The 18,919-nt window shown below is 40.3% G+C and overlaps 1 protein-coding gene, 1 long non-coding RNA gene and 1 pseudogene across 5 annotated transcripts in view; 1 reads left to right on the top strand and 2 right to left on the bottom strand.

Moving 5' to 3' along the window:
- The window catches only part of LOC128928597 (phosphoglycerate mutase 1-like), a 30,742-nt pseudogene extending 22,971 nt beyond the window's left edge, over positions 1-7,771 (bottom strand). Inside the window, exon 1 of the transcript XR_013522037.1 lies at positions 1,369-7,771. The product of XR_013522037.1 is annotated as a phosphoglycerate mutase 1-like (transcript). The remainder of the gene's footprint in view (positions 1-1,368) is intronic.
- Positions 1-18,919, top strand: part of NTN4 (netrin 4) — a 125,571-nt gene that overhangs the window by 105,127 nt on the left and 1,525 nt on the right. For all 3 annotated transcript variants that reach the window (XM_035257342.3, XM_002752876.7, XM_009004394.5), the window contains exons 8-9: positions 7,761-7,829; positions 12,269-12,439. In XM_035257342.3, the coding sequence (XP_035113233.1) occupies positions 7,761-7,829; positions 12,269-12,439 (240 nt within the window). The remainder of the gene's footprint in view (positions 1-7,760; positions 7,830-12,268; positions 12,440-18,919) is intronic.
- The window catches only part of LOC128928598 (uncharacterized), a 121,704-nt gene continuing 115,219 nt past the window's right edge, over positions 12,435-18,919 (bottom strand). The window contains exon 5 of the long non-coding RNA XR_008473930.2: positions 12,435-16,629. This is a non-coding gene — a long non-coding RNA (uncharacterized LOC128928598). The remainder of the gene's footprint in view (positions 16,630-18,919) is intronic.

The raw sequence follows: 18,919 nt of genomic DNA, 5'->3' as shown, positions 1-18,919 counted from the left end.
CATACATTGTTGAATTTGATCTGCTAGGGTTTTTGTCATTTATTTATTTATTTGCTTGCTTAGGATTTTTGTATTGATGTTTGTATTGATGTTTATAATTGATACTGGCCTAAAATTTAACGTATTGCATTGTATATTAGAGTAAGTTAGGAGGTGCCCTTACCCACAATGTTTTTTTCTATTCTCTGCAATTATTTATATAAAAATAAGAGGCTGGGCACGGTAGTCATGCCTGTAATCCCAGTGCTTTGGGAAGCTGAGGCCGGTGGATCACCTGAGGCTGGGAGTTTGAGACCAGCCTGACCAACATGGAGAAGACCCATCTCCACTAAAAATACAGAATTAGCCAGGTGTAGTGGCACATGCCTGTAATCCCAGCTACTTGGGAGGCTGAGGCAGGAGAATCACTTGAACCCAGGAGGTGGAGGTTGCAGTGAGCCAAGATCAAGCCACTGCACTCCAGCCTGGACAGCAAGAGTGAAACTCCATCTCAAAAAAAAAAAAAAAAAAATCATCTGTTACTTGAATTTTTGTTAGAATTTCTGTGTCTGTGAGTACAGGGAAGCATTACTGATTCAATACCTGTAATGATTATTAATTTGTTTTATTTGTGATTTAGTGTTGGTAATCAAAGTTTTCTAGAAAATTGCCAATTATTTTAATTAAAAAAAATTGTATTGTCATAGAATTATACATGGTATTCGCTTATAATTTATTAAACCTTTACTCAATCTGTCCTTAATCTTCTTTTTGTCCCTACGCTTATCTGTGCCTTTTTTCTTATTGTCTTACTCAATCTTACTGATCTTAATTTGCTTTTCTCAAAGATCAACTTTTGGTTAACTTGATCCAATCTATTTAATTTTCTTTATTTCACTAATTTTGCTCTTAGCTTTATTATTTCTTTTCTTATGTTTTCTTTAAGTTTGCTTTTTTTTATTCCTTTTCTAGCTTTGTGAGTCCAGTGATTATTAACTCGTTTACTTTTGTCTTTCTTATTTTTAACAAGTACTCTTAAGGTTATACATTTTCTTGTAAGATCTCTTTAGCTGGATGATCCTATTGGCCTTTATATGTAGTATCTTCATTATCATTGAAGTTCTAACATTTTTGTAATTTCCATTAAGATTTTCTCTTTAACCCATTGAGTTGTCCAGGATATTTAATTGTTCAAACATTAGGGTTTTTAGAATATTTTTTTACCCAGGACTGGGCATGGTGACTCATGCCTATAATCCCAGCACTTTGGGAGGCCAAGGCAGGTAGATCACCTGATGGCAGGAGTTCAAGACCAGCCTGGCCAACATGACAAAACCCCATCTCTACTAAAAAATACAAAAAAAATTAGCTGGGCATGGTGGAACATACCTGTAATCCCAGCTACTCAGGAGGCTGAGGGAGGAGAATCGCTTGAACCTGGAAGGCAGAGGTTCCGGTGAGCCGAGATCAGGTTACTGTACTCCAGTCTGGGTGACAGAGGGAGACCCCATCTCATAAACAAACAAAGAATATTTTTTTTACTGATGATCTCTTATCTAATTTCATTGTATTATAGCTATTCTTTGAAAACCCGGAGGGCAACTTGGATTCATTTCTAGGTCACTTAAGAACTAGCTACAGAATTTGCAGGACTAGATGCTGGATGAAATGCAGAGCCTTTTTAAGAATTTCGTGAAGGTGGCAACACAGCATTAAATCAAGCACAAAGCTCTTCTCAATGCTGTGTGACTGCCCAGGTCTCACACCCATGAAGCCACAAATCCAGGCCATGAATAATAGTTCGGGGTTTTGTGTATGTGGTTGGTTTGTTGTTTTTTCCCAGCCTCCCTTTGTTAGCAAGGAGAGCCTTACCCAATATCTGTCTTTAAAAAAAGTGAGTCTGACCATGATTCCTTTTTTTGTCCTATTAACTCCTTTGTATCTGAACTCCTGACCACTACTGCCTGATTCTGAAAGAAGGCCCCAAAGATGAATGATTTCAGGCCCCATCCTCACATTCATTCATTTCTTTTCTTTAAAAAAAATTTTTTTTAAATTCAGGAAGTATCAACAAACAGAAAACATCCATTCATTTCTAGTTCACAGAGATATATATCTCGTTTTTGACATAGGCTATGTCTTTCTTTCCATCCCTTATCTAATATTGATTGCTACGTGCTTGGAGCCGAGGATGTGCTAAGTATGAATTCACAAAGTTGTGTTGATTGAGAATGTCTGTGATAACTTAACCAACATTTTATTATGAAAATTTTCAGACAGTCAGAAAAAGTTTTAAAAGTTGCAGACTCACATACCTGCCACCTAAATTCTATCCACCCATCAATCCACATTTTAGATCAGAAAGAAATCAGTTTTAAAACATTCTCATAGAGAACTTACGAACCCCTCAAGAATCAAGAACCTCAATCTGAGAAACAAGGTTATTTGTCCATCATCTCTATCATGTTTTTCACTTAACACAGTGTTACGAAAATTTTCCTAATGATTTCATGCTCCATCACAATAGGAGGCAATTGGGAAAGACAAGACAATATGAAGTCATCATATTCATCTTTTCAGCATTTGAAAAAGAAAACAAGTCTTTACTATAAATTTTTTTTGCCTTAATGCTGCATAGTCTGAATTTTATTATTTTAACTTTAATAGCCACTTTAAAAGTGTTCTTCTATTTTTCTAAGCACACAATGGCTTTTTATAATTCTGCAAGTTTACTAAACCAAATCTGTAATAATCCGGTTTTTAGGACTATAGGACATTCACTAAGCCCATCATGCATGTTATTAGGCAGTTGGCAGCATTCCAGCAGCACATAAAGTGTTGGCACTAGAATAGCTCCAGACTCTCATGTCCACAGCAGCTGTGAGGTCTGTGATGTCCCCAGCAAGTCTGTGAAATTCATCTGGATGAGTGCCAGATTGAAGAAGACTATTCAGTTTCCTGCAGTGGGTATAGAATGGTGCTTCTGGGCACCCTTTTTCAACAAGTGTTCTAAGCACTGATAAAAAAAAAAGTTCATTCTCGAATCTATCTACCTACACACTTCCCATAAGTGTTGATAAAAACAACTTTCAACTAGGAGTGTAATACACCTTACCAACAAAACGCCCTTAATTTCTACCACTTCTTACACCAGACGTAAAATTTCACTTCCTGAATAACAAAACTGGCCTTAACTAGTACCACAGAACTGTAAACAATGCTCATTTTTTTAAAATGTCCTAGTAAGTATAACTAAACAAGCTTTTCTTCCCTTCCAGATTTCTTTTAAGAAAACACATCTGGGCTGAAGCCTGATCAACAAATACTAGTGTTTGAGCTCTAAGCATATGAAAAAGTAGTATTGGAAAGCAGCCAAAGAAAGATCATCAAATAATAGACCTATGTATGTTCTTATAGGTTGAAGGATTAAAGAGAAGCGCATTGCGCTGAGAAACAGTGTAGAACAGTATATGTCATTTGGAGTTCCATTAGGTCCATTAGGTCTTATAGCATGGTAGTTACTGTACTCTTCTGCTTTGTGGAATTATCAAAGGCCATAGGCTATTCACTTAGGTTACTACAATTTCTTTTTTTTCTTTTTCTTTGTCTTTTTTTTGTAGGCAGAGTCTCACTTTGCTCCCCAGGCTGGAGTGCAGTGGTGCCATCAGAGTTTACTGCAGCCTCAACCTCCTGGGCTCAAGCGATCCTCCCACCTCAGTGCCACCACTGCTCCCCTCCATGAGTAGCTGGCAATACAGGCACATGCTACCATACTAGACTATTTTTTTTTATTGCACCTAACTCTTTTATTATCCTGACCTGGAGAAAGGATTTAGTACAGTTATGCTCAAAAGAACACTGGGCCCATGTAGCAGGGCCAAGCAACTAGAACATGATTCAGAAATCAGTGAAAGACACACTTGGACAGGACCAAGAGGAGTCTCATTGCCACGAAACAAGGCGGCAGAGGGATTCTAAAACACAGCAGAAAGCACTCCTGCCCCTCCGAGGTCAAGGAGCTTATCCCATATTGGTATGTGGAGTGGCTTATTTTCTGATGACCACATGTGGGACTATTTCAACTGCCACGAGAAACCCCAGAAGGGCTATTGTTTTGTACTTTATACATATGCTATACTTTTGTTTGTTTTTTGAGATGGAGTGCAATGATGCAATCTCGGCTCTCTGCAGTCTCCGCCTCCTGGGTTCAAGCAATTCTTTTGCCTCAGCCTCCCAAGTAGCTGGGATTACAGGCACCTACAACCACGCATAGCTAATTTTTGTATTTTTTAGTAGAGACAGGGTTTCTCCATGTTAGCCAGGCTGGTCTCAAACTCCTGACCTCAGGTGATCCACTTGCTTCTGCCTTCCAAAGTGCTGGGATTATAGGCGTGAGCCACCATGCCCAGCTTTTTCTTTTTTTAATTTATAAAAGTAAATGTAACAACTAAACTAAATTCAGTATTGATTGCCCTTCTAGAGCCAGCTCCTCTGCGGTTAGGGAGGAAACAGTTGTCACATCATCATGCAGGTTACATTCACCTTCTGCTGGAATGACTAGGGCCCCAAGCAGTGGCCTGACTGCAGAAGAGCAGAGGACTGGCTCCTGGGGGCAGACAGGCTCTCTTGCTTCTTCTCCTCATTGGTCATGGCTTAGCAGGGTTCCTCCCCACAAGTCCTTGGTAAACAAAGCACTCACAAAATCCCAAGTCACTACCTTCAACTCTCTCGGATGAGGGGAGCCTTTCCACGACTTAGATTGAGAACCTGTGCCCCAGAAGTGCTATTCTAACTAGTATGTATGAAGGGAGTGGGTGCAGGAGACAAAATGGCTAAAATGAAAATGGGAGCCAGTGGTCGCCATCTGCAGCCACAGCTCAAGATGCCTACAGATGTCATGTGACATGTGATGTGTGAAGGAGGGAGGGGCAGAGAAATGGGATGGGCAGGGAGGGTGCTCCTGGGGACAGTAGCCTGCCCACCGCCCTTCACTTCTTGGCCTTGCCCTGGGCAGCTGTAGCTTCCATGGCTTTAGGCACTGTCTCTTCATTCCCTAGAAACTACCTGTGCCTGATGGGCTTCAAGCTCTTGTCCAATTCATACACAGTGGGGGTAGCAGTCGGCAGGTTCGGCTCCATGATGGCCTCTTTAGAGAGACCCTCCAGATGCTTGACAGTGCCCCAGGCTGTTGTCATGGACTGCAGTCAGCATCCGTTTTCTTTCCTTCATCTGGGGAACTATTTTTTCATTCCAAAAGGGCAGAGCTCTGGCAATAGTGTCCTTCAGACTCTCACAGGAGGGTAGGTGATCTTCTGTGAGGTCTGCATACCTGCGATCCTTACCGATGTTGCTGTAGAAAGGATGGTCGGGCTCCGTCGGAGGTGGTGGGACATCATAGGAGCGCCTCCAGATCTTCACCTGGGCCCCACTGTGCTTTGCAGCAGTTTCTGCTTTATTGAGATCAGTAAGGCCCCCATAGTGCTGCTCACTGAGGTGCCAGGTCCTCACTACAGGCAGCCACAACTGATCAGTGGCATCTAGCACTGTCCAGAAGGTGTGGATCGCTCTCTTCTGCACTGAGGTAATGCAGGTGTCAAATTCATAGCCAGCATGCCAGCTCACCGTGTTTCACCTCCTCGTGGCCCACTGGGCTCAGGTCGGAGGCGTACCAGCCGCTGAAGTAGTTTTCCAGGTTCCACAAGCCCTCGCCATGCTGGATCAACACCATTTTGTAGGCAGCCATGCTGGTGGGCTTGGGAAGCGGCGCCCTCTGGGGTTTGCAGATTCCAGAGTCACAGCCCAATCCACCCTTCCCCCACAGTGCCTGTGTGCTCGCCAATTTTTTAATCTTTGTTATAGAGACAAGGTCTTACTGTGTTCCTAGACTGGTCTTAGACTCCTGGGCTCAAGCAATCCACCACCCATCTCAATATCCCAACGTGCTGGGATTACAGGCATGAGTCACCCCACCCGGTGGCTCACGCCTTTCTCTATATTCCTACCAAATTTCTATCTATGTGAGTAAATCAATGTAAAATGCTTTAAACAGCCTGGTATATAGTCAGTGCTCCTCAGTGTTAGCTGCTGTTACTACCACTCAGTGCCTATGAAATGCAGTACACGAGGGCAGGAGGGGAGGAGAGAGGATGGGGAAAATTATATCTGTTAAATCAGTAAAAGTGAAAATCCTATCCATGCCAGACTCCAGAAATGTAGAGTTGATAAGATATAACCATTGTCTTCAAAGGACACAGTCTAGAGAGGAAATCGATATATAAATGAGCATGAGAATGCCATGTATCAGTGGTCCCCAACCTTTTGGACACCAGGGAGCGGTTTCTTGGAAGACAGTTTTTTCATGGATGGCAGGGGCAGGGGATGATTTCAGGATGAAGCTGTTTCACCTCAGACCTGCAGGCATAAGATTCTCATAAGGAGCACACAACATAGAGCCCTCACACACACAGTCCCCAGTAGGGTGGACACTTTGATGAGAATCTAATGCTGCTGCTGATCTAACAGGAGGCGGAGCTCAGGCGGTAATGTAGTGATGGGGAGTGGCTCTAAATACAGATGAAACTTGGCTCACTCTCTGGCTGCTCATCTCCTGCTGTGCGACCTGGTTTCTAACAGGCCACAAACCAGTACCAGTCCACGGCCAAGGGGCTGGGGTCCCCAACTATAAATAAACTAATGTACAGGCTGGGAGATCACACCTATAATCTCAGCACTTTGGGAGGCCAAGAGGCCGGTGGATCACCTGAGGTCAGGAGTTCAAGACCAGCCTGACCAATATGGTGAAACTCTGTCTCTACTAAAAATATAAAAATTAGCCAGGTGTGGTGGTGTGTGCCTGTAGTCCCAGGTACTCAGGAGGCTGGGACAGGAGAATTGCTTGAACCCAGGAGATGAAGGTTGCAATGAGCTAAGATCACACCACTGCACTTCAGAAGACAGATAAATACATACATACATAAAATAAACTATGCATAAAGGCATTTTGAAAGTCTTCCACAGGGCCTGGCAAATCTCTCACACATAATAATGGCAATATGTAATTTGAACTATTGGGAGAAAATAGTCTACTTATTCTTCAAAGTCCCTTTCAAATCCTTCTTGAGCCAATACGCTTTTTCCCATCTTCCAGACATATGTGACTCTTCCACTCAAGTATATTGTCCCTCTCCCAGACCACTTACTGCTTTATCACTTTTGATACACTTGAGGTTTCTTCACCTTACTGAATTGTAAACCTTAAGGCAGGAATCGTTATCTTGCTTATCTTTGTGGTGCTGAAGTATAAAGCACTATGCCTTGCATACCAAAGGTGCTCAATAAATACTTTTAAAATGGATAACAAAAAAAATTGGATGACATTACCTTCAAGGGACTGTCCACTCAGTTTAATTTGACTTTTGTTGTGGTAAACATGAACTGCAGAAAGACAATTGTCTTTTCTGCAGGTTTTCCATTTAATTATTATTTTCCATTAGCATGAAATAATAACACTGGACTGTATTTATCATAATATCAATTACAGGCATTGAAATGTATCACTGTTTCTACCTTCTGTATTTCTCTTGGATGAATACTTTATTGAAAGATAACTAATTAAGAAAGACACTCTACTTCTTTTGAATGACTTTCCTGGTTCCTTAGTACCTACAGGTTATGCTGTAAGCATCAGTCAAGGCTTAAGGAATGTGTTGCCTGGATGCACTGGCTGATCTCTTCTTTTTCTTTTCTAATAACTAACATCATTTTTTGTTTACTTTCTATAGGTAAATGTGAATGTAAGGAACAGATATTAAGAAATGCCAAGGCATTCTGTGGAATGAAATATTCATATGGTGAGTCTGAAATCCTTGAATGCTTCTGAGAACCTATTCACAATAAGTTCAGAGAATTTTTAAGAAAATGGGAGGCCTGAATGATGACATTGTGTAGAAATCAGAGCACAAAGCATTAGTCTTACATAATAACACTAAACAGTGTTCTGAATTTGAGCTAGATTTTCCTGATGTAGATGATGGTGGATGTCCCAGGGAGGACAGGATGCTTGTAGAGCAAATGTAGAGTTACGATAGGCAGAGAGCAGAAGGAAGAAGTCATGTTATGAAATCCTTTCTTGTGGATACTTCCTGCCTTATTCATCTAAAAGGGACATCTCTAGCCACTTAGATGACTCATGTGTTGGTTTGTCATGCGGTAATACTGAGCGGAAATCAGTTTAAGGCAGCATTTCACTATAGTTGAGAGCATAGGCTTTGGACTCAGACCTATGTGAGTTTGATTTCTAGCTTATTGGGTAAGAGACTTCACCTCTCCAAACTTGTTTCCTCATCTGTAAAGTAGGATATGCCATCTTCTTCGTGAACTAAGATGTTTGAAAAGCATGCAGCACATTAGCACATATTCAATGCTTAGTAAATTGTAGTGGGGAGAGAGAGGATGTCTATTTGTGAGGCACTAAGACTAGCTGTCTGCCTGGGGCTCTTCCCCACCCTCTCTGTATACTCTAGATACCCATATCTTTCAAATACCAGGAAAATACATCCTGTAGAAAAAGGGAAATTGCACTGCCTAAGTAAAGACTCTCCCTATCTTCAAATGGCTTTATATTTACTATTAAATATATTAAGATGGCCAGGTGTGGTGGCTCATGCCTGTAATCCTAGCACATGGGGAGGCCGAGGCAGGTAGATTACCTGAGGTCAGAAGTTTGAGACCAGCCTGGCTAACATGGTGAAACCCCATTTTCACTAAAAATACAAAAAGTTAGCCGGGTGTGGTGGTGCACACCTGTAATCCCAGCTGTTTGGGAGGCTGAGGCAGGAGAGTTACTTGAAACTGGGAGGCAAAGGTTGCAGTGAGCCAAGATTGCGCCATTGCACTCCAGCTTGGGTAACAAGATTGAAACTTCATCTAAAATAAAAGGTACATGTGTATAGATAGATAGATGATAGATAGATAGATAGATAGATAGATAGATAGATAGATAGATATCATATCTTGCCAACACACTCCTGACCTCAAATGATCTGCCTGCATTGACCTCCCAAAGCGCTGGGATGACAGACGTGAGTCACCACACCCAGCCTGAGACTTTTTATTGGTCCATAATATATATGGCCTGAAATATACACTACAATGAGGAGAAAATTTTAAGTCATGATTTATGAAACCAAGTATTTAGGTTCTTGATACTATTATCTTTAATCTCATAAAAGATTTTTCAAAGTAAAGTGGTAAAAGCCTCACAAATCTTATCTAAAATTACATGCAGACTTTCCTCTCTTTACCTTCCAACTTGACTAAATAATAGAAGAAAACATTTGAAATGTATAGCACTCTATAAAGGAAAGGCAGTTTAGAGAAAATGGCATTGACTCTCAAGAGCAAAGAATGTGATAATTTAGTTCAGTCAGTTTGTTCAGTGAAAATATCAACTAGTTCTCCTTATCACATCAACTTGGAGGCTCTCTGAATTTACACATAACCAATCTTTTAATACAACTGCATTAATTTTTTATTTAAGAAGAATTTGAACGTTCTTAATAATGTAATGAGGCCAGGCGCAGTGACTCACACCTGTAATCTTAGCACTTTGGGAGGCCAAGGCAGGTGGGTCACGAGGTCAGGAGTTCAAGACCAGCCTGGACAGGATGGTGAAACTTCATCTCTACTATAAATACAAAAATTGGTCGGGCACAGTGGCGGGTGCCTGTAATCCCAGCTACTCAGGAGGCTGAGGTAGGAGAATCGCTTGAACCCAGGAAGCAGAGGTTGAAGTGAGCCAAGATCATGCCTCTGCACTGTAGCCTGTGTGACAAAGCAAGACTTAAAACAAGTCAAAATAATAATAATGTAATGAAACATTGTGGCCTTCTTAAATGCAATACTGTTACAGACTTGGAAAAAATTGATTTCCTCCTCCCATTCCCTGGATTAATAAGGAAAAAAACACTTATTTGCTTACTTTTTTAGCAAATTCCTGTTGAGCAATAGAAGTGACAGACAGGGTCCCTGCTCTCTTTGAGTTTACAAGTCTAGTGGAATAATAATAGCAAACATTTACTGAGCATTAGCACATGCCAGGCGCTATGCTACCTGTCCTTCATGCATTTATCTCATCAGGGTTCTAGTTCAAACCTCTATCTCTGCCCAACCAGTTATGCGAACTTGAAAGTTCACTTAATTTCTTTTTTTTTTAAATTGCATTTTAGGTTTTGGGGTACATGTGCAGAACATGCAAGATAGTTGCATAGGTACACACGTGGCAGTGTGTTTTGCTGCCTTCCTCCCCTTCACCCACATTTGGCATTTCTCCCCATGCTATCCCTCCCCAGCTCCCCCCGGCATTTCTCCCCATGCTATCCCTCCCCAGCTCCCCCCGCCACTGCTGTCCCTCCCCTATTCCCAATAGATCCCAGTGTGTAGCTTTTTTTTTTTTTTTTTTGAGAGATAGTGTTTTGCTCTGTTGTCCAGGCTGGAGTGCAGTGGTACGATCTCGACTCACTTAATATCTGCCTGTCAGTTTCAAGCAATTCTCCTGCCTCAGCTTCCCAAGTAGCTGGGACTACAGGCATCTACCATCATGCCCAGATAATTTGCGTGTGTGTATTTTTTTAGGAGAGATGGGATTTCACTATATGTTGGCCAGGCTGATCTCAAACTCCTGACCTCAGGTGATCCACCCACCTCAGCCTCCCAAAGTCCTAGGATTAAAGGCGTCAGCCACGGCCCCTGGCCTTAATTTCTTAAAACTTGCTTTCTCGTGTATAAAAAAAGACAGGATGAGCTTTTAAAGACCCCTTAGAAATCTAAAATGTGATGACTCCATAAAGATAGCTGTCTGACAGCTATAGTCTTAGAGCATGAGACCAGCCGAGATTGGGTGCTCTCACACACTCGTCCATGGAGATGTGGATAAGCCAATAAGAACTTCCCTATGAAAAAAAAAGAAAATTAGCTGGGTGTGGTGGCGGGCGCCTGGATTCCCAGACAGGAGGCTGAGGCAGGAGAATCGCCTGAACCTAGGAGGCGGGAGGTTGCAGTGAGCCGAGATCGTGCCATTGCACTCCAGCTTGGGCAACAGAACGAAACTCAGTCTCAAAAAAAAAAAAAAAAAAAAAAAAAAAAGAGTTGCCTAGTGTTCCTGAGCAGCCCAGTGTTCCTTAGCTTCACTTTCTTCCCAACCCCAATTTATTCCATTACTTAATCCCCAGCCACATCAATTTCATCAATGGGAAGGCATCATAGAATCATGTCATAAGTCACACAGAATACCAGAGATCAATCACCATGCATGGGTGTCCAGCTCTCTGGATGCCAGAGCTTTTTGGTTTCTCCGTGGTGAAGGATATCACAAAAATTATCAGCTATCATTAGTGTTAGTGTATTTTGTGTGTGGTCAAATGTGGCCCAGGGAAGTCAAGAGTTTGGACACCTGTGAAGGGACAGCTTCCCTAACTCCAGTCAGCTTGCATTTTCTGCCAGGAGAAGAATATTAAGTAGTAAATCATATTATTTAACCTGTTTAGAATATGCAAAATATATTCTGGCAGTGGCATTTTGCTCTCTATCATAACATTATACACAGCCACAAAAGAATCATAGAGTCAGAACCTAAATAAAAGCCATGATAATTCCACTTCCCATGTTTCTTCTATTTAGATGTGGTAGCTGAATGTATTTAAGATTATAATTGCAATACGCAGATGGCTGTTAGTCTCTTAGCATAATGATATTGGAGGGAGTCACATTTGAAATTGTCTAACAAGACTATAGTTAATGTAGGTAAATGAGATGATGCCAGTGCAAAAATGAGCCTATATTTTTTTTACTATTTTAATTTTATTTCAATAGTTTTGGGGGAACAGGTGGTTTTTGTTTACATGAGTAAGTTCTCAGAGGTGATTTCTGAGATTCTGATGCACCTACCACCCGAACAGTGTACACCGTATCCAGTATGTAGTTTTTATCCCTCACCCCCCTCACCCTTCCCTCTGAGTCCCCAGAGTCCATTATATCATTCTTAGGTCTTTGCATCTTCATGTCTTAGCTCCCACTTATAAGTGAGAACATGATGAGGTTTGGTTTTCCATCCCTGAGTTACTCTGCTTAGAATAATGGCCTCCAACTCCATCCAAGTTAATGCCTAATGATTTTTAAAGCAAATTTTCACATTCTCCTTTCCGTTATATTCTGAAATGCACACTTAAGTGTCGTTTACATTTCAAACAATAATATAAAATTCGATACATTTTGACTTCTGTGTTGTTAACAGTGCTAAAAATAAAGATTTTATCAGCTCATGATAAAGGCACTCATGTTGAGGTCAATGTGAAGATTAAAAAGGTCTTAAAATCTACCAAATTGAAGATTTTCCGAGGAAAGCGAACGTTATATCCAGAATCGTGGACGGACAGAGGATGCACTTGTCCAATCCTCAATCCTGGTGAGTATCAGACTTTCCTATCTTAGTACCTACCTTGTCTCTGCTGATTTGCTGCTTGTCTTACATCCTCTGAAACACAACATAAACTCAGCAAGAATGTCTCTCCTTTTCACCACCCGACTCCTACGGGAAATCCCAATGAAATACTTTGAACTAACATCGAAAGTGTTTCTCTTCCATGTGCTCTATCAAAGTATAATATTTTAAAATCCCGCAATATAATTCTCTCTATCCTAAAAGATTGGTTCCAGGTGCCAGTTGCATAGAAAGCACTTTCATGAATTTATCTGCCACTCGCTCTTTATCTGAAAGCGAGGTCCTATTGCAGTAGAACCTGTTCCCGAAGGGAGTTCAAATGCACAGTTCCATCTGTGGAAATAATATTGAGTCATTCCGACTATTGCATGAGAAGCATCTGTTTCTCCTGGAGAGAAAACCGCTCTCAAGTTCTCATCATCTTGTTTTTCATGAAATGATTGTTCTGGTGTCCAGTTAGAAACAGCAGATATAAACAAAACAAAAACTGTAAGATGAAAGAGCAACTTGAAATGGAGACAGATTTGATTTGCACCTTTAAATGTGATAGCAGAAGCGAAGACAAACAAGTAAGCACAGGGATTCTTGCCCCAAGCCCACATTTCATCCTGGGTCATAAGCTGCTTATTTCTTTGTCTCCCTCATCAAATTTGAGGATGGGATTTGGGCTTCTGATCACAGTATCTTCAATGCCTACCATTAGTACTCAGATAATGGTAACATAATACTTAGATAGTAGGCTCTAATGAATCATAATTCAAACAATCCTCTGCATCTCCACACTTGTCTGGCTGTCATCTGTGTCTGGTGGACTGACGAAACAGGTGCATTATTTATGTTCTTGATCTAATTTCTTCCCCATATAAACTCACAGTTACATGGATTTTGTACCCAGTCTGGCCAACATAGTGAAACCCCATCTCTACTAAAAATACAAAAATTAACTGAGTGTGGTGGTGGCCACCTGTAGTCCCAGCTACTTGAGAGGCTGAGGCAGGAGAATCATTTGAACCTGGGAGGTAGAGTTTGTAGTGAGCTGAGATCACACCACTGCACTCCAGCCTGGGCGACAGAGCAAGACTCCATCTCAAAAAAAAAAAAGAAAAAAAAGTCTTTTGCAGTCTTTGATCAATAAATTTGAGAGAAACAGATAACTGAGAGAGAAAGACGGAGCATAAACTAGCAATAAAAAATCCCCTCAGTCTAAACAAAGTCAACACTGATACATTATTTTGATTTTGGCCAAGTGTTGACCAATCTCTCACATCCTTTTCTACCCTTTTAATAATGTATTTAAATTAATTCAGATTTTAATAAGGAAAAGGTAAAAAAGAGCATTTTAAATTATAAAAATAAATAAATAGATAGACTGAGCATGGTGGCTCATACCTGCAATCTCGGCACTTCAGCAGGCCAAGGTGGGAGGATAGCTTGAGCCCAGGAGTTCTAGACCAGTCTGGGCAACACAGTGAGACCCAGTATCTACCAAACATTTTTTTAAAAGTTAACTGGGTGTGGTGGCGCATGCCTGTAGTCCCAACTACTTGGGAGGCTGAGGTAGGAGAATCGCTTCAGCCCAGCAGGTCAAGGCTGCAGTGAACCATAACTAAGTCACTGCCCTCCAACCCCAGGCAAACAGAGCAAGACCCTATCTCAAAAGAAATAAAAAATACATAAATAAATAAAATTTCAAAGAACAAATTGAAATCATAAGAATCTTGGGCTTTGAATACAGGAAACTAAAAATAATTCATGTAAGTTCTATTTCCCAGTGATTTGTGCTTAGGGCCTTCTCTTATAAGAGCTTTCCTACTGTCTTGGAAAAAGAAAAAAAAAATAAGTCTGTCCAGTTTAGTGACATTAAAAACAAAAGCTTTGACCTTCTGAGCCCCCTCCAGGAAGTGAACTATACTTCCTAATCAGGTTTCTGCCAAGCTGAGTCAAAGAATCAGCTGAGTTCATCACAATTGAAAACATAAGCGCAATTATTCAAAGAATTCTTGAAAACATGTTTACTTGCTTTGAAGAAAAGACTGGAACTTGCCAAAGCAAAACCAGACACTCTTTCATTTTACTTTGTTTTTCCAATTTTACGAGTTCAATAGCTAAGGCCAAAGAAAGCTGATAAGGAAACTGAAACCTTGCACACCAACCTGCTTCCTTGGCTGCTTTGGAAAAGAAACAACTCTATTGAGCATCCTGCATATTCATTCACTCTTAATTTATGCATACATGTACTCATTCATCAGTCATATTCTTTAGAATACCAAGACTAGCACTAAAGTATTATATTTTCTTTTTCTATGGATACAAAGTAAACTTTGTGTTTTCAGACATGCAGCAAAGTAGTTGCCAAAACCCTAGAGACAGGAAAATAAAATATAAATGCCAATAAAAGATGTAAAAAAAAACCATTGTTTTGCATGTTTATTTTTGGTGTAATTTAACTTGTATTTACACTTTAAATTAATGGTAAATTCCTATTTGTCCTATTTGTAGTTTCAAAGTAAATTCATTAAAAAATACTAGACTTAATCCTAGGATTTCTTTCTATTTTTCTTTGTTTAAAAACAGGATTATTTGCTCCATTGCCCAGGCTAGAGTGGTGATAGACTGGGCATGGTGGCTCACTGCTCACTGCAGCCTTAGCCTCCCAAGCTCAAGCAATCCTCCTGCCTCAGCCTCCCAAGTAGCTAGTAGGACTACAGACATGCCACTACACCCAGCTAATTTTTGTTTGTTTTTTGTAAACAGGGTCTCACTATGTTGCCCAGGCTGGTCCTAAACTCCTGGCCTCAAGCAGTCCTCCCACCTCAGCCTCCCAAAGCACTGGGATTACAGGCAAGAGCCACTGTATCCAACTCTAACCCTGAAGTTTCTTAAAAATTGTTTATTGTATTTTTTAATGAGGACTTTATTATTTTAGACATTATACAGTTTTAAGGCTACCAAATATTGAGATTCTTTTTCATGCAGAAGCTAAGGTTACCTTTTAAATAATTTAAATGCCTTTTCATTCATTTTATATTGTACTCTCCAGTGTTAGAAACCTCTCTGTGTCATTATTTTCCTTTTTCTGAAAACACCGTAATAGCTTTTTTTTTAAGTTTAGGATTAGTTTCATTTAATAATCTTTTAGCAGGGTGCAGTGGCTTACACATGTGATCCTGACACTTTTGGAGGCTGAGGTGGGTGGGTTGCTTGAGCCTAGGAGTTCGAGGCCAGCCTGGGCAACATGGCGAAACTCCATCTCTACAAAAAATACAAAAAATTAGCCAGGTGTGGTGGCATAAGCCTATAGTTCCAGCTACTCAGAAGGCTGAGGGGAAGGATTACCTTAGCCTAGGGAGGTCAAGGCTACAGAGCTGAGATGGTGCCACTGCACATCAGCCTGGGTGACAAAGACCCTGTCAAAAAAAAAAAGGGGGGGGAAAAAAAAAGAAAAAGAAGGGAGGGGAGGGAAGGAGGGATAAAGGGAGGGAAGGAAAGTGTTTGGGGGAAATTTTTAAATTTCATATTTCTATCCCCCAGAGATCATCTCTGTTAATAGCTTAATACAAATCCTTTCCAATCTTCCTCTGTGTGTATATTTTTAACCAAAATGATATCATAGTATATGCTCCATTCTGTAACCTGCATTATTCTGTTAATAAGCTTTACCTTCAATTTCAGTTTATTTTTGTATTATCTAATACTCATGTTATATTTCTGTTTCCCAAATGATCCCAAAATGTCCTCAAGAGCTGATTTGTTCTTGCCAGTATTCAATCCAGGATCACACATTACATCTAGTTCTTCAGTCCCTCAAGTCTCTTTTATTCTAGCACTGTTCCTTTTTTATGACTTGTTGAGGAAACCAGGACAGATGCCCTATCCATTATCTGACCATCAACATTTGTGTGGTTGATTTGTTAATGGTGGTGTTCAGCTTGTTCCTCTACCTCTTCTATCTCCTGTAATCTCTAAAGAAAGGCTTGATTGATTCAAGACAAACATTTTAGATAGAATCCATTTTAGAGATCACTGTGTGCTTCATGTTGACTCATGTAGAATGCACATGGTACCTGGATAACCTCCCGTCACTGTCTCTAAGGTTGACCTTTGGATTACATTGAAGGCAGTCTGATCTCTCCATTGCCAAAATTTTGTTTTACCTTTAGAGATAGAAAAGAATGAGTGTGGCGTTACGTAGCACTATATATACAAGTATCCAGTTTTCCATTAACCGTTCATATTATGACTTTATTGCCAATTGGTAATCCTTTCCAGAATCAATAATTTCATTAGAGTCCAAGGAATGATGTTTTTCTAATTCTCTCTAATTCTCTTCTTTTATTCGCTGGCACTTTTCTGTAAGAGGGCTTTCTCTCCCAAGCTGGGCGATTAAGTTACTATGAAATACAGTTCTTATTGTAAAGACAGGATAAATGCTACATTTTTTCCCCTTTAATTTCCAATTTTCAACATAAGAAGTGGTTGGTTTTAACAGCTACTTCTAAAGATGACAAATTAATTTTTTGCTGGCTTTCTCATTATTTAGTGTCATGTTGGAATTAGCGATTTCTATGGATTTTCTGTGTTTCCATACACACAATTGTTAGTTTCTTGGTGCTCAACTTATCACAACTTTGACAAGTTATAACCCCTTCCTGTGTCCTTTTAAAAACACCCACATTTATCTTTGAAGCTTTCTTGTTGTTGTTTTTTTTTTTTTTTAATTTTGTTTGTTTGTTTTGTTAATCAATGAGAGCTTGTAACGTTGCTCAGGTTGGCCTTGAACTCATGGCCTTGCCTCCTCAAGCACCAGGACAACTGGCCGGAGCCACCGTGGCCCCAGCTTTCTTGTTTTTTAACACAAAATGATGTGCCATGCTCACCTTCCTGCCCTGAACCTGGAATAAGCCATTTTCCAAGAAGCCTTCTTTTGTCTTGCATTAGTGAAACATGTTAAAGACCACAGTATGTTTGTGACGGGTGTTCTTTACTACGGGGATGACATTTTTTTCTGTCACTTCAGCAAAAAACAAGCAATGAATCAATTTAAATTGTAAGTTTAAGTTGATATTTTCAGTTGAATTTTAGCCTCTAGCATTCGCTTAATTTTTAAAAGTACGTCTCTTTTACATTGGAAAGTTTTTATTTTATAAACATAATTGTTTTATCATATAATTTTTAAAAATTTTTTCTAAATACCAAAATCTACATTACTACAAACATTAACTGAGGGAAATTATATTTCTTTTTACTAATCTATAGGTAATGAGACTGTCCTTTATTTCTTGGGTGTATCAGCTAAAATTTGTTATCTAAAGAATGAAAAAACTTTTGAATTACAAAGACGACATGAGATCTAGTCAAGTTTTATCATTCATGTATTTTTTAATATATGACAAATATCCTATTCCAAAAACACATAGGCTTTATATAGGGAATATGTGTTATTTTGTATAATCCATAGCTTCCTTCCAATTTGTTTTCCCAAACGCTTGTTTTACTTTTATAAAAATCCTAGGCTGGGTGCAATGGCTCATGTCTGTAATCCCAGTACTTTGGGAGGCTGAGGCAAGCGGATCACCTGAGTTCAGGAGTTCGAGACCAGCCTGGCCAACATGGTGAAACCCTGTCTCCTAAAAATACAAAAACTAGCCAGGCTTGGTGGTGCATGCCTGCAATCCCAGCTTCTTGGGAGGCTGAGGCATGAGAATTGCTTAACCCAGGAGGCAGAGGTTGCAGTGAGCCAAGATGGCACCACTGCACTCCAGCCTGGGCGACAGAGCAAGACTCCATCAAAAAAAATTAAAAAAGGCAAAAACAAAAAACACGTCCTTAACGTACACTACCATACACGGTGAGTCTCCAAGATATACTGATCTAGAGCAGTACAGTAAGTGTCCTTAGAACCCTTGGTTCTTTGCCACAGAGTGAGGTATAGTACAAAGGAAAAGTTCTAGAATCAGCAAGACCTGAGTTTGAGTACAGGTATGCAAAAGAATACAGAACAAGTTTCTTAGCCTTGCTGAGCCTCAGTTCCTCATTTGCAAAACAAGGAGGAAAAAAATACCTACTTTACCGGGTTATTTTCAAGACTAAATGAGATCATACGTGTAAAGCATATGTGTGCTAAGCATAGTAAAGGCTTACTCAATGGCAGCTATTAATGTCTCTTACTTCTTATTCCAACCTTGAATATATAAAACTGCTAGAGCCGACCAGGCATGGTGGCTCACACCTGTAATCCCAGCACTTTGGGAGGCTGAGGTGGGCAGATGGCTTGAGTCCAGGAGTTCGAGACCAGCCTGGGCAACATGATGAAACCCCATCTTGACAAAAAATATGAAAAAATTAGCTGGGCATGCTGGCGCACACTTGTAGTCCCAACTACTTGGGAGGCTGAGACAGGAGGATTGCCTAAGCCCAGGATGTCAAACTGCAATGAGCCAGGAT

The sequence above is a fragment of the Callithrix jacchus genome, chromosome 9 (assembly GCF_049354715.1).
Source record: "Callithrix jacchus isolate 240 chromosome 9, calJac240_pri, whole genome shotgun sequence".
Taxonomy (NCBI): domain Eukaryota; kingdom Metazoa; phylum Chordata; class Mammalia; order Primates; family Cebidae; genus Callithrix; species Callithrix jacchus.
This window is presented reverse-complemented; position numbering and strand designations above follow the sequence as displayed.